A 15,839-nucleotide genomic window follows, 5' to 3' on the forward strand; every position below is an offset into this window, starting at 1 on the left:
TTCAGTGTAGCTCTTGTCTATTTTTTGTAATGGGATACAGGTTCTATGTTATGTGGAATACAGGTTCTATGTTTAATGGGATACAGGCTCTGTGTTTAGTGGGATACAGACTGTGTGTTTAGTGGGATACAGGCTGTGTGTTTAGTGGGATACAGGCTGTGTGTTTAGTGGGATACAGACTGTGTGTTTAGTGGGATACAGGCTGTGTGTTTAGTGGGATACAGGCTGTGTGTTTAGTGGGATACAGGCTGTGTGTTTAGTGGGATACAGGCTCTGTGTTTAGTGGGATACAGGCTGTGTGTTTAGTTGGATACAGGCTGTGTGTTTAGTTGGATACAGGCTGTGTGTTTAGTGGGATACAGGCTGTGTGTTTAGTGGGATACAGGCTGTGTGTTTAGTGGGATACAGGCTGTGTGTTTAGTGGGATACAGGCTCTGTGTTTAGTGGGATACAGGTTTACCTTTCTGGGCTCTACTCCTATCCTCAGAGAGCAGCTCTGGTCTGACTCTATAGGGTGGGTGTCTCAGGTACTTGTGGCCAGCCAGGGAGCCAGTCAACCAGGGAGCCAGTCAGCCAGGGAGCCAGTCAGCCAGGGAGCCAGTCAACCAGGGAGCCAGTCAGCCAATCAACCAGGGAGCTGGTCAGCCAGGGAGCCAGTCAGCTAGGGAGCCAGTCAAACAGGGAGCCAGTCAACCAGGGAGCCAGTCAACCAGGGTGCCAGTCAACCAGGGAGCCAGTCAGCCAATCAACCAGGGAGCCAGTCAGCCAATCAACCAGGGAGCCAGTCAGCCAGGGAGCCAGTCAACCAGGGAGCCAGTCAGCCAGGGAGCCAGTCAGCCAGGGAGCCAGTCAACCAGGGAGCCAGTCAGCCAATCAACCAGGGAGCTGGTCAGCCAGGGAGCCAGTCAGCTAGGGAGCCAGTCAACCAGGGAGCCAGTCAACCAGGGAGCCAGTCAACCAGGGTGCCAGTCAACCAGGGAGCCAGTCAACCAGGGAGCCAGTCAGCCAATCAACCAGGGAGCCAGTCAGCCAATCAACCAGGGAGCCAGTCAGCCAGGGAGCCAGTCAACCAGGGAGTCAGTCAACCAGGGTGCCAGTCAGCCAATCAACCAGGGAGCCAGTCAGCCAGGGAGCCAGTCAACCAGGGAGCCAGTCAGCCAGGGAGCCAGTCAACCAGGGAGTCAGTCAACCAGGGTGCCAGTCAGCCAATCAACCAGGGAGCCAGTCAACCAGGGAGTCAGTCAACCAGGGTGCCAGTCAGCCAATCAACCAGGGAGCCAGTCAGCCAGGGAGCCAATCAACCAGGGAGCCGGTCAACCAGGGAGCCGGTCAACCAGGGAGCCAGTCAACCAGTCAGCCGGTCAACCAGGGAGCCAGTCAACCAGGGAGCCAGTCAGACAGGGAACCGGAGAACCAGTCAGACAGGGAACCAGGGAGCCAGTCAGACAGGGAACCAGGGAGCCAGTCAGACAGGTAACCAGAGAACCAGTCAGACAGGGAACCAGGGCCAGTCAGACAGGGAACCAGGGAGCCAGTCAGCCAGGGAACCAGAGAACCAGTCAGACAGGGAACCAGGGAGACAGTCAGCCAGGGAACCAGAGAACCAGTCAGACAGGGAACCAGGGAGCCAGTCAGACAGGGAACCAGAGAACCAGTCAGCCAGTCAACCAGGGAGCCAGTCAGACAGGGAACCAGGGCCAGTCAACCAGGGAGCCAGTCAGCCAGTCAACCAGGCAGCCAGTCAGACAGGGAACCAGGGCCAGTCAACCAGGGAGCCAGTCAGCCAGTCAACCAGGCAGCCAGTCAGACAGGGAACCAGAGAACCAGTCAGACAGGGAACCAGGGAACCAGAGAACCAGTCAGACAGGTAACCAGGGCCAGTCAGACAGGGAACCAGTCAGACAGGGAACCAGGGCCAGTCAGCCAGAGAACCAGTCAGACAGTCAACCAGAGAACCAGTCAGACAGGGAACCAGGGCCAGTCAGCCAGAGAACTAGTCAGACAGTCAACCAGAGAACCAGTCAGACAGGGAACCAGGGCCAGTCAGCCAGAGAACCAGTCAGAGAGTCAACCAGAGAACCAGTCAGACAGGGAACCAGGGCCAGTCAGCCAGAGAACCAGTCAGACAATCAACCAGAGAACTAGTCAGACAGGGAACCAGTCAGCCAGAGAACCAGTCAGACAGGGAACCAGGGCCAGTCTCCTGGTGCTTTGTTAGACGTCTTGTTTTAGAGAGAAATTAGATCCTTTCATTGGCCTTCTCATCCCGGTGTCTGTTGTCATAACAACCAGGCTAATCAACATTCACAAGTGAAGTGTGTCTGTTTGAGAGGGGGCTTGATGAGGAAAAATCCCCCCTTGCTTTGTTCGGCCTGAAATAGGAATGACATTGGTTAAATCTTTTGTTATCGTGTATCCTCCTTTATTCATGGTAAAATTCACTCATAGCTGCCCACTGGCAAAATCTGGCAGGTAGCCTCTGGGTTGTTTTGTATGGTTGGGTGGATGGATTCCCCCAAAATAAGCCCACATTACTCATAACTAGAGGTGTGACGGTTCACCAAACCCAGGTACGTATTGCGGTTTTGAGGTAACAGATCGGTTACGGTACAGCGGGGAAATGAAATGCCAACCGTTACTGGAGTTAATTTGAGATTTATTTGGTAAAAGACGCAAAACTAAAAAGCACCCTATTTGTGTCCCAAGTTCAGCTTCTGTAACAGCATTCACAGTGTTCCTGGCATTGTCTGTTGTGACAGCATTCACAGTGTTCCCATTGTCTGTTGTGACAGAAATCACAGTGTTCCCATTGTCTGTTGTGACAGCATTCACAGTGTTCCTGGCATTGTCTGTTGTGACAGCATTCACCGTGTTCCCATTGTCTGTTGTGACAGAAATCACAGTGTTCCCATTGTCTGTTGTGACAGCATTCACAGTGTTCCTGGCATTGTCTGTTGTGACAGCATTCACTGTGTTCCCATTGTCTGTTGTGACAGCATTCACAGTGTTCCCATTGTCTGTTGTGACAGCATTCACAGTGTTCCTGGCATTGTCTGTTGTGACAGCAGTCACAGTGTTCCTGGCATTGTCTGTTGTGACAGCATTCACAGTGTTCCCATTGTCTGTTGTGACAGCATTCACAGTGTTCCCATTGTCTGTTGTGACAGCATTCACAGTGTTCCCATTGTCTGTTGTGACAGAAATCACAGTGTTCCCATTGTCTGTTGTGACAGCATTCACAGTGTTCCCATTGTCTGCTGTGACAGCATTCACAGTGTTCCCATTGTCTGTTGTGACTGCATTCACAGTGTTCCCATTTTCTGTTGTGACAGCATTCACAGTGTTCCCATTGTCAGCTGTGACAGCATTCACAGTGTTCCCATTGTCTGTTGTGACAGCATTCACAGTGTTCCCATTGTCTGCTGTGACAGCATTCACAGTGTTCCCATTGTCTGTTGTGACAGCATTCACAGTGTTCCCATTGTCTGTTGTGACAGTATTCACAGTGTTCCCATTGTCTGTTGTGACAGCATTCACAGTGTTCCCATTGTCTGTTGTGACAGTATTCACAGTGTTCCCATTGTTTGTTGTGACAGCATTCACAGTGTTCCCATTGTCTGTTGTGACAGCATTCACAGTGTTCCTGGCATTGTCTGTTGTGACAGCATTCACAGTGTTCCCATTGTCTGTTGTGACAGCATTCACAGTGTTCCTGGCATTGTCTGTTGTGACAGCATTCACAGTGTTCCCATTGTCTGTTGTGACATCATTCACAGTGTTCCCATTGTCTGTTGTGACAGCATCCACAGTGTTCCCATTGTCTGTTGTGACAGCATTCACAGTGTTCCCATTGTCTGTTGTGACAGCATTCACAGTGTTCCCATTGTCTGTTGTGACAGCATTCACAGTGTTCCCATTGTCTGTTGTGACAGCATTCACAGTGTTCCCATTGTCTGTTGTGACATCATTCACAGTGTTCCCATTGTCTGTTGTGACAGCATTCACAGTATTTCTAAATTGCACCTGTAATTTTATTGTGACCTGCTGCTGACCATCAGGGTGTGAGGCAGGCTGTTGCTGAGTGACTGAGTGAGTGATAGGGAGGGGGAGGGTAGCAGGTGTGTGTGTGCGTGTGTGTGTTGACCACAGTCATTGGTGTTGAGAGTTGTATCCTGACCCCCCCCCCCCCCCCCCCCCCAGTCTTACCAATCACTATTAGAACAACACAGCAAGGGAGAACAACTGAGAAATAATCGGGACAGTTCTAACAGACTCTGGGACAGTTCTAACAGACTCTGGGACAGTTCTAACAGACTCTGGGACAGTTCTGGGACAACTCCCTTAAAATAACTCCGCTTGAAAAATGAGAAAAAAACGGCAATAGTACTGTTTGTCCATCTTGAGACGCCGTAGCCAGTATAAACTTCCTCAAAATAGTCTTAGATAACTCAAGAAATCTGTCATTAATTTAGAGGCTTTAGCCGAGAAGATCTTAGTCACACAATTTTACATCTGACTAAGATTTTACATCTAAGATTTTACATCTAAGATTTTACATCTGACTAAGATATTACACCTGACTAAGATTTTACACCTAACTAAGATTTTACATCTGACTAAGATTTTACACCTAAGATATTACATCTGATTAAGATTTTACATTTGACTAAGATTTTACATCGAAGATATTACATCTGACTAAGATTTTACATCTAAGATTTTACATCTGACTAAGATTTTACATCTAAGATTTTACATCTAAGATTTTACATCTGACTAAGATTTTACACCTAAGATATTACATCTGACTAAGATTTTACACCTAAGATTTTACATCTGACTAAGATTTTACATCTAAGATTTTACATTTAACTAAGATTTTACATCTGACTAAGATTTTACATCTGACTAAGATTTTACATCTAACTAAGATGTTTGGTGCAGTAACATTAATATGGGCAGTAGAAGGGCCTTACTGAAGAGCTCAGTGACTTTCAGAGCGGCACAGTCATGCCACCTTTCCATCAAGTCAGTTCGTCAAATTTCTGCCCTGCTAGAGCTGCCCCGGTCAACTGTAAATGCTGTTATTGTGAAGTGGAAATGTATAGGAGCAACAATGGCTCAGCCGCGAAGTGGTAGGCCACACAAGGTCACAAAACGGGACCAACGAATGCTGAAGCTCGTAGCGCGTAAAACTCGGTTGCAACTCTCACTACCAAGTTTCAAACGGCCTCTGGAAGCAACGTCAGCACAAGAACTGTTCGTCAGGGAGCTTCATGAAATGGGTTTCCATGGGCGAGCAGCCACACACAAGCCTAAGATCACCACGCGCAATGCCGAGCGTCGGCTGGAGTGGTATAAAGCTCGCCGCTATTGGACTCTGGAGCAGTGGAAACACGTTCTCTGGAGTGATGCATCACGCTTCACCATCTGGCAGTCCGACAGACAAATCTGGGTTTGGTGGATGCCAGGAGAACGCTACCTGCCCCAATGCATAGTGTCAACTGTAAAGTTTGGTGGATGAGGAATAATGGTCTGGGGCTGTTTTTCATGGTTCAGGCTCCTTAGTTCCAGTGAAGGGAAATCTTAACGCTACAGCATACAATGACATTCTAGATGATTCTTTGTGGCAACAGTTTGGGGAAGGCCCTTTCCTGTTTCAGCATGACAATGCCCCATGCACAAAGTTAGGTCTATACAGAAATTGTTTGTTGAGATCGGTGTGGAAGAACTTGACTGGCCTGCACAGAGCCCTGACCTCAACCCCATCGACCACCTTTGGGATGAATTAGAACGCGGACTGCAAGCCAGGCCTTAACGCCCAATATCAGTACCCAACCTCACTAATGTTCTTGTGGCTGAATGGAAGCAAGTCCCCGCAGCAATGTTCCAACATCTAGTGGAAAGCTTTCCCAGAAGAGTGGAGGCTGTTATAGCAGCAACGGGGGGGCCCAATTCCATATTAATTCCCATGATTTTGGAATGAGATGTTCAACGACCTACCCCTCAACAATAAACATGTCATCTAGGGACACCCCCCCCCCTCCACCTCCCTAGACATGTCATTCAGGGACACCCCCCCCCCTCCACCTCCCTAGATATGTCATCCAGGGACACCCCCCCCCTCCACCTCCCTAGATATGTCATCCAGGGACACCCCCCCCCTCCACCTCCCTAGACATGTCATCCAGGGACACCCCCCTCCTCCCTAGACATGTCATCGGGGACACCCCCCCTCCACCTCCCTAGACATGTCATTCAGGGACACCCCCCCCCTCCACCTCCCTAGACATGTCATTCAGACACACCCCCCCCCCCCCCCTACACCTCCCTACACATGTCATCCAGGGACACCCCCCTCTCCTCCTCCCTAGACATGTCATTCAGGGACACCCCCCTCTCCTCCTCCCTAGACATATCATCCAGGGACACCCCCTTCCTCCACCTCCCTAGACATATCGTCCAGGGACACCTCCCGTCCTCCATCCTGCATTCACAGGATTCAATGCATTTCAATGTTAGGAATTTCATGACCAATATTTTATCATCTGAGTAATGTTTTGTCTTTCCCTGTTCATGTTATTGTGGGAGAACATTCAGAAAAACTGTTGTATTTTGTGTTGCAGGTTGGTTTTGACCAGTTCAAGAATGCCCTGATTCTGGTGTTATCAACGAGCATAGTAGAAACACCTGCGCCCAGTCAGCAGACAGCACCTGCTTCTCTATCACCAGGTAAGGAAGGAGTGGAATTGTGAAACACGTCACTGTTCAACAGTATAGCTTCCTCGACTCACAAACCCTCATTGGTCCTTGAGCTCACGTCCTCTGTCTCCCAAGCATGTGACCTCTCTCTCTCTCTCTTGACAATGCCTTAGCTTTTAGGAGAAACCTGCATCGCTCTTGTCAACAGAGCTCGTTGCTTATTATTGAATGAACAGTGGGAAGAAAATAGTTATGTGAACCCTTTAGAATTACCTGGATTTCTGCATAAATTGGTCATAATATGTTATCTGATCTTCATCTAGGTCACAACAATAGACAAACACAGTCTGCTTAAACTAATAACACACAAACAATGGTATGTTTCCATGTCTTTATTGAACACATCGTGTGAACATTCACAGTGCAGGGTGGGAAAAGTATGTGAACCTTTGGATTTAATAACTGGTTGACCCTCCTTTGGCAGCAAGAACCTCAACCAAACGTTTTCTGTAGTTGTGGATCAGACCTGTAACAACAGTCTGGAGGAGATTTGGACCGTTCCTCTTTACAAAACTGTTTCAGTTCAGTGATATTCTTGGATGTCTGGTGTGAACTGCTCTCTTGAGATTGTGCCACAGCATCTCAATCAGGTTGAGGTCAGAACTGACTGGGTCACTCCAGAAGGCGCATTTTCTTCTGTTGAAGCCATTCTGTTGTTGATTTACTTCTGTGTTTTGGGGCCGCAGATAGCCTTACATTCTTCTGCAAAATGTCTTGATAAACTTGGGAATGCATTTTTCCATCAGTGATAGCAAGCTGTCCAGGCCCTGAGGCAGCAAAGCAGCCCCAAACCATGATGCTCCCTCCACCATACTTTACAGTTGGGATGAGGTTTTGATGTTGGTGTGCTGTGCCTTTTTTCTCTCCACACATAGTGTTGTGTTTTCCTTCCAAACAACTCAACTGTAGTTTCATCTGTCCACAGAATATCTTTGCCAGTAGCGCTGTGGAACATCCAGGTGCTCTTTTGCAAACTTCAGACGTGCAGCAATGTTTTTTTTGGACAGCAGTGGCTTCTTCCGTGGTGCCCTGGTGGTGGTGCCCTGGTGGTGGTGCCCTGGTGGTGGTGCCCTGGTGGTGGTGCCCTGGTGGTGGTGCCCTGGTTCCGTGGTGTCCTCCCATGAACACCATTCCTGTTTTATGTATCGTAGACTCGTCAACAGAGATGTTAGCATCTTCCAGAGATTTCTGCAAGTCTTTAGCTGACACTCTAAGATTCTTCTTAACCTCATTGAACATTCTCCTCTGGGCTCTTGCAGTCATTTTGCAGGACGGCCACTCCTAGGGAGAGTAGCAACAGTGATGAACTTTCTCCATTTATAGACCATTTGTATTACCGTGGACTGATGAACGTCAAGGCTTTTAGAGATACTTTTGTAACCCTTTCCAGCTTTATGCAAGTCAACCATTCTTAATCTTAGGTCTTCTGAGATCTCTATTGTTCGAGGCATGGTTCACATCAGGCTGGTTCACAAAATTAAATTGTGAGTGTTTGATCTGTCATTGTTGTACGTATGGTACAGAACATGGAATATGGTACTAATATAGAATATGGTACAGAATATAGAATATGGTACTAATATAGAATATGGTACAGAATATAGAATATGGTACTAATATAGAATATGGTACGGAACATGGAATATGGTACGGAATATAGAATATGGTACAGAATATAGAATATGGTACTAATATAGAATATGGTACGGAACATGGAATATGGTACGGAATATAGAATATGGTACAGAATATAGAATATGGTACAGAATATAGAATATGGTACTAATATAGAATATGGTACGGGACATGGAATATGGTACGGGAATATAGAATATGGTACAGAATATAGAATATGGTACAGAATATAGAATATGGTACTAATATAGAATATGGTACGGAATATAGAATATGGTACAGAATATAGAATATGGTACAGAATATAGAATATGGTACAGAATATAGAATATGGTACTAATATAGAATATGGTACGGAATATAGAATATGGTACAGAATATAGAATATGGTACAGAATATAGAATATGGTACAGAATATAGAATATGGTACTAATATAGAATATGGTACGGAATATAGAATATGGTACAGAATATAGAATATGGTACTAATATAGAATATGGTACAGAATATAGAATATGGTACAGAATATAGAATATGGTACAGAATATAGAATATGGTACAGAATATAGAATATGATACAGAATATAGAATATGGTAAAGAATATAGAATATGGTACTAATATAGAATATGGTACAGAATATAGAATATGGTACAGAACATGGAATATGGTACTAATATAGAATATGGTACAGAATATAGAATATGGTACAGAATATAGAATATGGTACAGAACATGGAATATGGTACTAATATAGAATATGGTACAGAATATAGAATATGGTACAGAATATAGAATATGGTACAGAACATGGAATATGGTACTAATATAGAATATGGTACTAATATAGAATATGGTACTAATATAGAATATGGTACTAATATAGAATATGGTACAGAATATAGAATATGGTACAGAATATAGAATATGGTACTAATATAGAATATGGTACTAATATAGAATATGGTACAGAACATAGAATATGGTACGGAATATAGAATATGGTACAGAATATAGAATATGGTACAGAATATAGAATATGGTACAGAATATAGAATATGGTACTAATATAGAATATGGTACGGAACATGGAATATGGTACTAATATAGAATATGGTACTAATATAGAATATGGTACTAATATAGAATATGGTACAGAACATAGAATATGGTACGGAATATAGAATATGGTACAGAATATAGAATATGGTACTAATATAGAATATGGTACTAATATAGAATATTGTACAGAACATAGAATATGGTACTAATATAGAATATGGTACTAATATAGAATATGGTACTAATATAGAATATGGTACAGAACATAGAATATGGTACGGAATATAGAATATGGTACGGGTCATGGAATATGGTACGGAATATAGAATATGGTACAGAATATAGAATATGGTACAGAACATGGAATATGGTACTAATATAGAATATGGTTCAGAATATAGAATATGGTACAGAATATAGAATATGGTACAGAACATGGAATATGGTACTAATATAGAATATGGTACTAATATAGAATATGGTACTAATATAGAATATGGTACTAATATAGAATATGGTACTAATATAGAATATGGTACAGAATATAGAATATGGTACTAATATAGAATATGGTACTAATATAGAATATGGTACTAATATAGAATATGGTACAGAATATAGAATATGGTACAGAATATAGAATATGGTACAGAATATAGAATATGGTACTAATATAGAATATGGTACTAATATAGAATATGGTACAGAACATAGAATATGGTACGGAATATAGAATATGGTACGGAATATAGAATATGGTACAGAATATAGAATATGGTACAGAATATAGAATATGGTATAGAATATAGAATATGGTACTAATATAGAATATGGTACTAATATAGAATATTGTACAGAACATAGAATATGGTACGGAATATAGAATATGGTACTAATATAGAATATGGTACTAATATAGAATATGGTACTAATATAGAATATGGTACAGAACATGGAAAATGGTACGGCACATAGAATATGGTACGGTCAACGGGGGAGGGAGAGACCAGGCAGTGTGACAGGGAGGAGGAGGAGGGGGAGGGAGAGACCAGGCAGTGTGACAGAGAGAAGAGGGAGGAGGAGGAGGGTGACTCCAAGGGGAAGAGAGGGGAGGAGGGTGACTCCAAGGGGAAGAGAGGGGAGGAGGGTGACTCCAGGAGGAGGAGAGGGGAGGAGGGTGACTCCAGGAGGGAGGAGAGGGGAGGAGGGTGACTCCAAGGGGAAGAGAGGGGAGGAGGGTGACTCCAGGAGGAGGAGAGGGGAGGAGGGTGACTCCAGGAGGAGGAGAGGGGAGGAGGGTGACTCCAGGAGGGAAGAGAGGGGAGGAGGGTGACTCCAAGGGGAGGAGAGGGGAGGAGGCTGACTCCAGGAGGAGGAGAGGGAAGGAGGGTGACTCCAAGCAGAGGAGAGGGGAGGAGGGTGACTCCAGGAGGGAGGAGAGGGGAGGAGGATGACTCCAGGAGGGAGGAGAGGGGAGGAGGGTGACTCCAAGGGGAGGAGAGGGGAGGAGGGTAACTCCAGGGGGAGGAGAGGGGAGGAGGTTGACTCCAGGAGGGAAGAGAGGGGAGGAGGGTGACTCCAGGAGGGAGGAGAGGGGAGGAGGGTGACTCCAAGGGGAAGGAGAAGGGAGGAGGGTGACTCCAAGGGGAGGAGGGTGACTCCAAGGGGGAGGAGAGAGGACGACGGTGACTCCAGGAGGGAGGAGAGGGGAGGAACGTGACTCCAGGAGGGAAGAAAGGGGAGGAGGGTGACTCCAAGGAGAAGAGAGGGGAGGAGGGTGACTCCAGGAGGGAAGAGAGGGGAGGAGGGTGACTCCAGGAGGGAAGAGATGGGAGGAGGGTGACTCCAGGAGGGAAGAGAGGGGAGGAGGGTGACTCCAGGAGGGAAGAGAGGGGAGGAGGGTGACTCCAGGAGGGAGGAGAGGGGAGGAGGGTGACTCCAGGAGGGAGGAGAGGGGAGGAGGGTGACTCCAAGGGGAAGAGAGGGGAGGGAGGGTGACTCCAGGAGGAGGAGAGGGGAGGAGGGTGACTCCAGGAGGGAGGAGAGGAGAGGGGAGGAGGGTGACTCCAAGGGGAAGAGAGGGGAGGAGGGTGACTCAAGGAGGGAAGAGAGGGGAGGAGGGTGACTCCAGGAGGGGGAGAAGACTGGTGAGGCTGTGAATGAACTTGGGCTTTGGAGTGACGTGGCGTTACGTTGTCAGAAGACAGTGTAGAGAGAGAGAGAGAGAGGGAGGGAGAGAGAGAGAGAGAGAGAGAGAGAGAGGGAGGGAGAGAGAGGTAGAGGTAGAGAGAGAGAGAGGAGGCAGGTAAGACTTATTTAAGAAGGATTACTAAATCGGTGTCGTAGAGTTAGAGAGCCGGTCAATCCGTGTTAACTTTTAGGACCAGGTAATCACTCTACCTTAAATATGACTTCAAATCCCTGTCAGTTGAGCTGATGTGTCCTGAGTCACAGTCTGTGTCTGAGTGGAAGTGAAAACATTGAAAGCCCGGTGTCCGATAAAGTATTTTTTTTTGTTCCTCCTGACAGAACAAAATGTAGGTTTTTAAATGATGAACCTTTGGTAGAAGTAGTGACAGGTTTAGACGTGATTTAATTATGTTTTCTGTGTGGACCATTCTCATCGCCTTCTCCTTCTCCACAGACTCAACAGTCCAAGCTAAGTTTGTGCGGGGTAGTAAACGCTATGGCCGACACTCTACACCGGAGTTCATAGACACCGTCACAGACTTCTCAGAGGTGCTCAGCTCAAACGCTACTGACCCAGAAGATCATGAAGACTCTACTGTGCCCAGGAAACGTGAGGTAAACACCTACCTACTGAGAATGGATGGATGGAGGGAGGGAGGGAGGGGTCAATGGATGGATGGATGGGTGAATGGAGGGAGGGAGGGAGGGAGGGAGGGATGGGTGAATGGATGGATGAATGGGTGAATGGAGGGAGGGATGATTGGATGGAGGGAGGGAGGGAGGGAGGGAGGGAGGGAGGGGTGAATGGATGGATGGAGGGAGGGAGGGGTGAATGGATGGATGGAGGGAGAGAGGGAGGGAGGGATGAATGGGGGGAGGGAGGGATGGGTGAATGGAGGGAGGGAGGGATGATTGGATGGATGGATGAATGGAGGGAGGGAGGGAGGGATGGATGGAGGGAGGGAGGGAGGGAGGGATATACTAATATTCATCACCTCAGTTTCAACTCTTGCTGTTATTCTTCACATACGGTGTCACCACTTTCTACCAGTACCATCGGTATCGGGCTTCGGTTCTCCTTCTACTGCCAACACACAATGATAAAGACACGGACCCTATTAACTAAATCAACAGTCGATGCAATATTGTTCTGTATGTTCCATGATCTCCTCTCTGCTTTCTACGTGTCGAGCACTTTGACCCTGCATTAGAGATACATCAGACAACCTCAGGAGCTGTACCAGGAACTGCCTGTACCACAAGGCTGCTTTGTGGAGACGGGCCTAGACTCAAGGCTACCTGCTGTCCTTGCCTTTCTCGGTCCTTGTCTCTCTCTGTCCTCGTCTCTCCCTCTCTGTCATCGTCTCTCTGTGTCCTCCTCTCTCTCTCTGTCCTCCTCTCTCTCTGTGTCCTTGTCTCTCTCTGTGTCCTCGTCTCTCTCTCTGTCCTCATTCTCTCTCTGTCCTCGTCTCTCTCTGTGTCCTCCTCTCACTCTGTCCTTGTCTCTCTCTCTCTGTCCTCATCTCACTCTTTCCTTGTCTCTGTCCTCGTCTCTCTCTCTGTCCTCGTCTCTCTCTCTGTCCTCGTCTCCTCCTCTCTCTGTCCTCGTCTCTCTCTGTGTCCTCCTCTCACTCTGTCATCCTCTCTCTGTGTCCTCCTCTCTCTCTCTGTCCTCATTTTCTCTCTGTCCTCGTCTCTCTCTGTGTCCTCATTCTCTCTCTGTCCTCGTTTCTCCCTATCCTTGCATGTTGTGTGTTTTCTCAGTAGCCCGGAGTAAGGCTGAAGGTTGAAGGCTGATAGGAGCATGTTGGTGTTATTGTTAGATAATCAGCTTAGTGCCAGATCTTTAAATGAAATGTAGGCACACACACACACACACACACTCCTCTAACACAAAGCCTTCACAAGGTTCCTCTCTGGCTATTCTCAACTATGTCTATCTATGAATTGTCTATATATCAATAACAGCGATGCTAAAGTATACCAGAGAACTTAAGATGATCAACCTCGGCCCACTTCTACACTGTACTTCAACAGAAATAACACCTCTTGTTTTGTCATTGCTGATACGTTGTAGGTCAACACCTGTCTACAGTAACTGGACATTCGTTGGTCTTTGTTGTTGTACAGATTGATTCAGCTATGCAGGAAGCGACTGGTCGACTGGACAAGTTACAAAAACAAACCACTCCAACTGGACAGTTTTTATCTCCATCTCTTCGTTCAAAGACTCAATCATGGACACTCTTACTGACAGTTGTGGCTGCTTTGTGTGATGTATTGTCGTCTCTACCTTCTTGACCTTTGTGTTGTTGTCTGGGACCAATAATGTTTGTACCATGTTTTGTTCTGCTACCATGTTGTGTTGCTACCATGTTGTCGTCATGTTGTGTTGCTACCATGCTGTCGTCATGCTGTGTTGCTACCATGTTGTTGTCATGTTGTGTTGCTGCCATGTTGTTGTCATGTTGTGTTGCTACCATGTTGTTGTCATGTTGTGTTGCTACCATGTTGTGTTGCTATCATGTTGTTGTTGTGTTGCTACCATGTTGTTGTCATGTTGTGTTGCTACCATGTTGTGTTGCTATCATGTTGTGTTGCTACCGTGTTGTTGTCATGTTGTGTTGCTACCATGCTGTTGTTGTGTTGCTACCATGTTGTTGTCATGTTGTGTTGCTACCATGTTGTTGTCATGTTGTGTTGCTACCATGCTGTGTTATACTGTGTTGCTACCATGTTGTTGTCATGTTGTGTTGCTACCATGCTGTGTTGTCATGTGTTGCTGCCTTGCTATGTTGTTGTGTTAGGTCTCTCTTTATGTAGTGTTGTGGTGTCTCTCTTTATGTAGTGTTGTGGTGTCTCTTCATGTAGTGTTGTGGTGTCTCTCTTTATGTAGTGTTGTGGTGTCTCTCTTCATGTAGTGTTGTGGTGTCTCTCTTCATGTATTGTTGTGGTGTCTCTCTTGTCGTGATGTTTTGTCCTATATTTTTATTTTTAATCCCAGGCCCCGCCCCCACAGGAGGCCTTTTGTCTTCTGGTAGGCCGTCATTGTAACATAATAATTTGTTCTTAACTGACTTGCCTAGTTAAAACAAAGTTAAGTAAAAAGACATGATTGACTCTTAATATAATACTGTATGTACACTGATTAGGAACCAGGGTACTTTGAACCTTGCTCTGTGTGTGTGTGTGTGTGTGTGTGTGTGTGTGCGCGTGCGTGCGTGCGCGTGTGTGTGCGTGTGTGTGCTCACTATGCTGCCAGTGTTGTGGTGGTCAAGGCAACGACAGTGTTTTATCCCCCTCCACATCTTCATGTTGAGACAGGCCAGGGATTTCAGCTGACAAAGAATTAAGGGGTGGGGAGGAGGAGACGACGAGAGGGAGAGAGAGTCATGGAGGAGAGTAGAGAGGGAGAGAGAGTCATGGAGGAGAGTAGAGAGGGAGAGAGAGTCATGGAGGAGAGTAGAGAGGGAGAGAGAGTCATGGAGGAGAGTAGAGAGGGAGAGAGAGAATCATGGATGAGGAGTAGAGAGAGTCATGGGAGATGGGAGGGAGAGAGAGACATGGAGGAGAGTAGAGAGGGAGAGAGAGTCATGGAGGAGAGTAGAGAGGGAGAGAGAGAATCATGGATGAGGAGTAGAGAGAGTCATGGGAGGGAGAGAGAGACATGGAGGAGAGTAGAGAGGGAGAGAGAGTCATGGAGGAGAGTAGAGAGAGTTATGGGAGATGGGAGGGAGAGAGAGACATGGAGGAGAGTAGAGAGGGAGAGAGAGAATCATGGATGAGGAGTAGAGAGAGTCATGGGAGATGGGAGGGAGAGAGAGACATGGAGGAGAGTAGAGAGGGAGAGAGAGAATCATGGATGAGGAGTAGAGAGAGTTATGGGAGAGGAGAGGGAGAGAGACATGGAGGAGAGTAGAGAGGGAGAGAGAGAATCATGGATGAGGAGTAGAGAGCGTTATGGGAGAGGAGAGGGAGAGAGACATGGAGGAGAGTAGAGAGGGAGAGAGAGAATCATGGATGAGGAGTAGAGAGCGTTATGGGAGAGGAGAGGGAGAGAGACATGGAGGAGGAGGAGGAGGAGAGACTGAGATGGGGAGAGATTCATGGGAGAGGAGAGAGAGAGAGTCATGGGAGAGGAGAGGGAGAGAGAGACATGGAGGAGGAGAGACTGAGATGGGAGAGAGAG

General features: G+C 46.6%; 1 protein-coding gene across 5 annotated transcripts in view; it reads left to right on the forward strand.

Annotated features, from left to right (window-relative positions):
* The window catches only part of nin (ninein (GSK3B interacting protein)), an 84,976-nt gene that overhangs the window by 21,949 nt on the left and 47,188 nt on the right, over positions 1-15,839 (forward strand). For all 5 annotated transcript variants that reach the window (XM_036955304.1, XM_036955305.1, XM_036955302.1 and 2 more), the window contains exons 3-4: positions 6,627-6,732; positions 12,105-12,265. In XM_036955304.1, coding sequence (XP_036811199.1) covers positions 6,627-6,732; positions 12,105-12,265 — 267 coding nt within the window. The remainder of the gene's footprint in view (positions 1-6,626; positions 6,733-12,104; positions 12,266-15,839) is intronic.

The sequence above is a fragment of the Oncorhynchus mykiss genome, chromosome 19 (assembly GCF_013265735.2).
Source record: "Oncorhynchus mykiss isolate Arlee chromosome 19, USDA_OmykA_1.1, whole genome shotgun sequence".
NCBI classification, from domain to species: domain Eukaryota; kingdom Metazoa; phylum Chordata; class Actinopteri; order Salmoniformes; family Salmonidae; genus Oncorhynchus; species Oncorhynchus mykiss.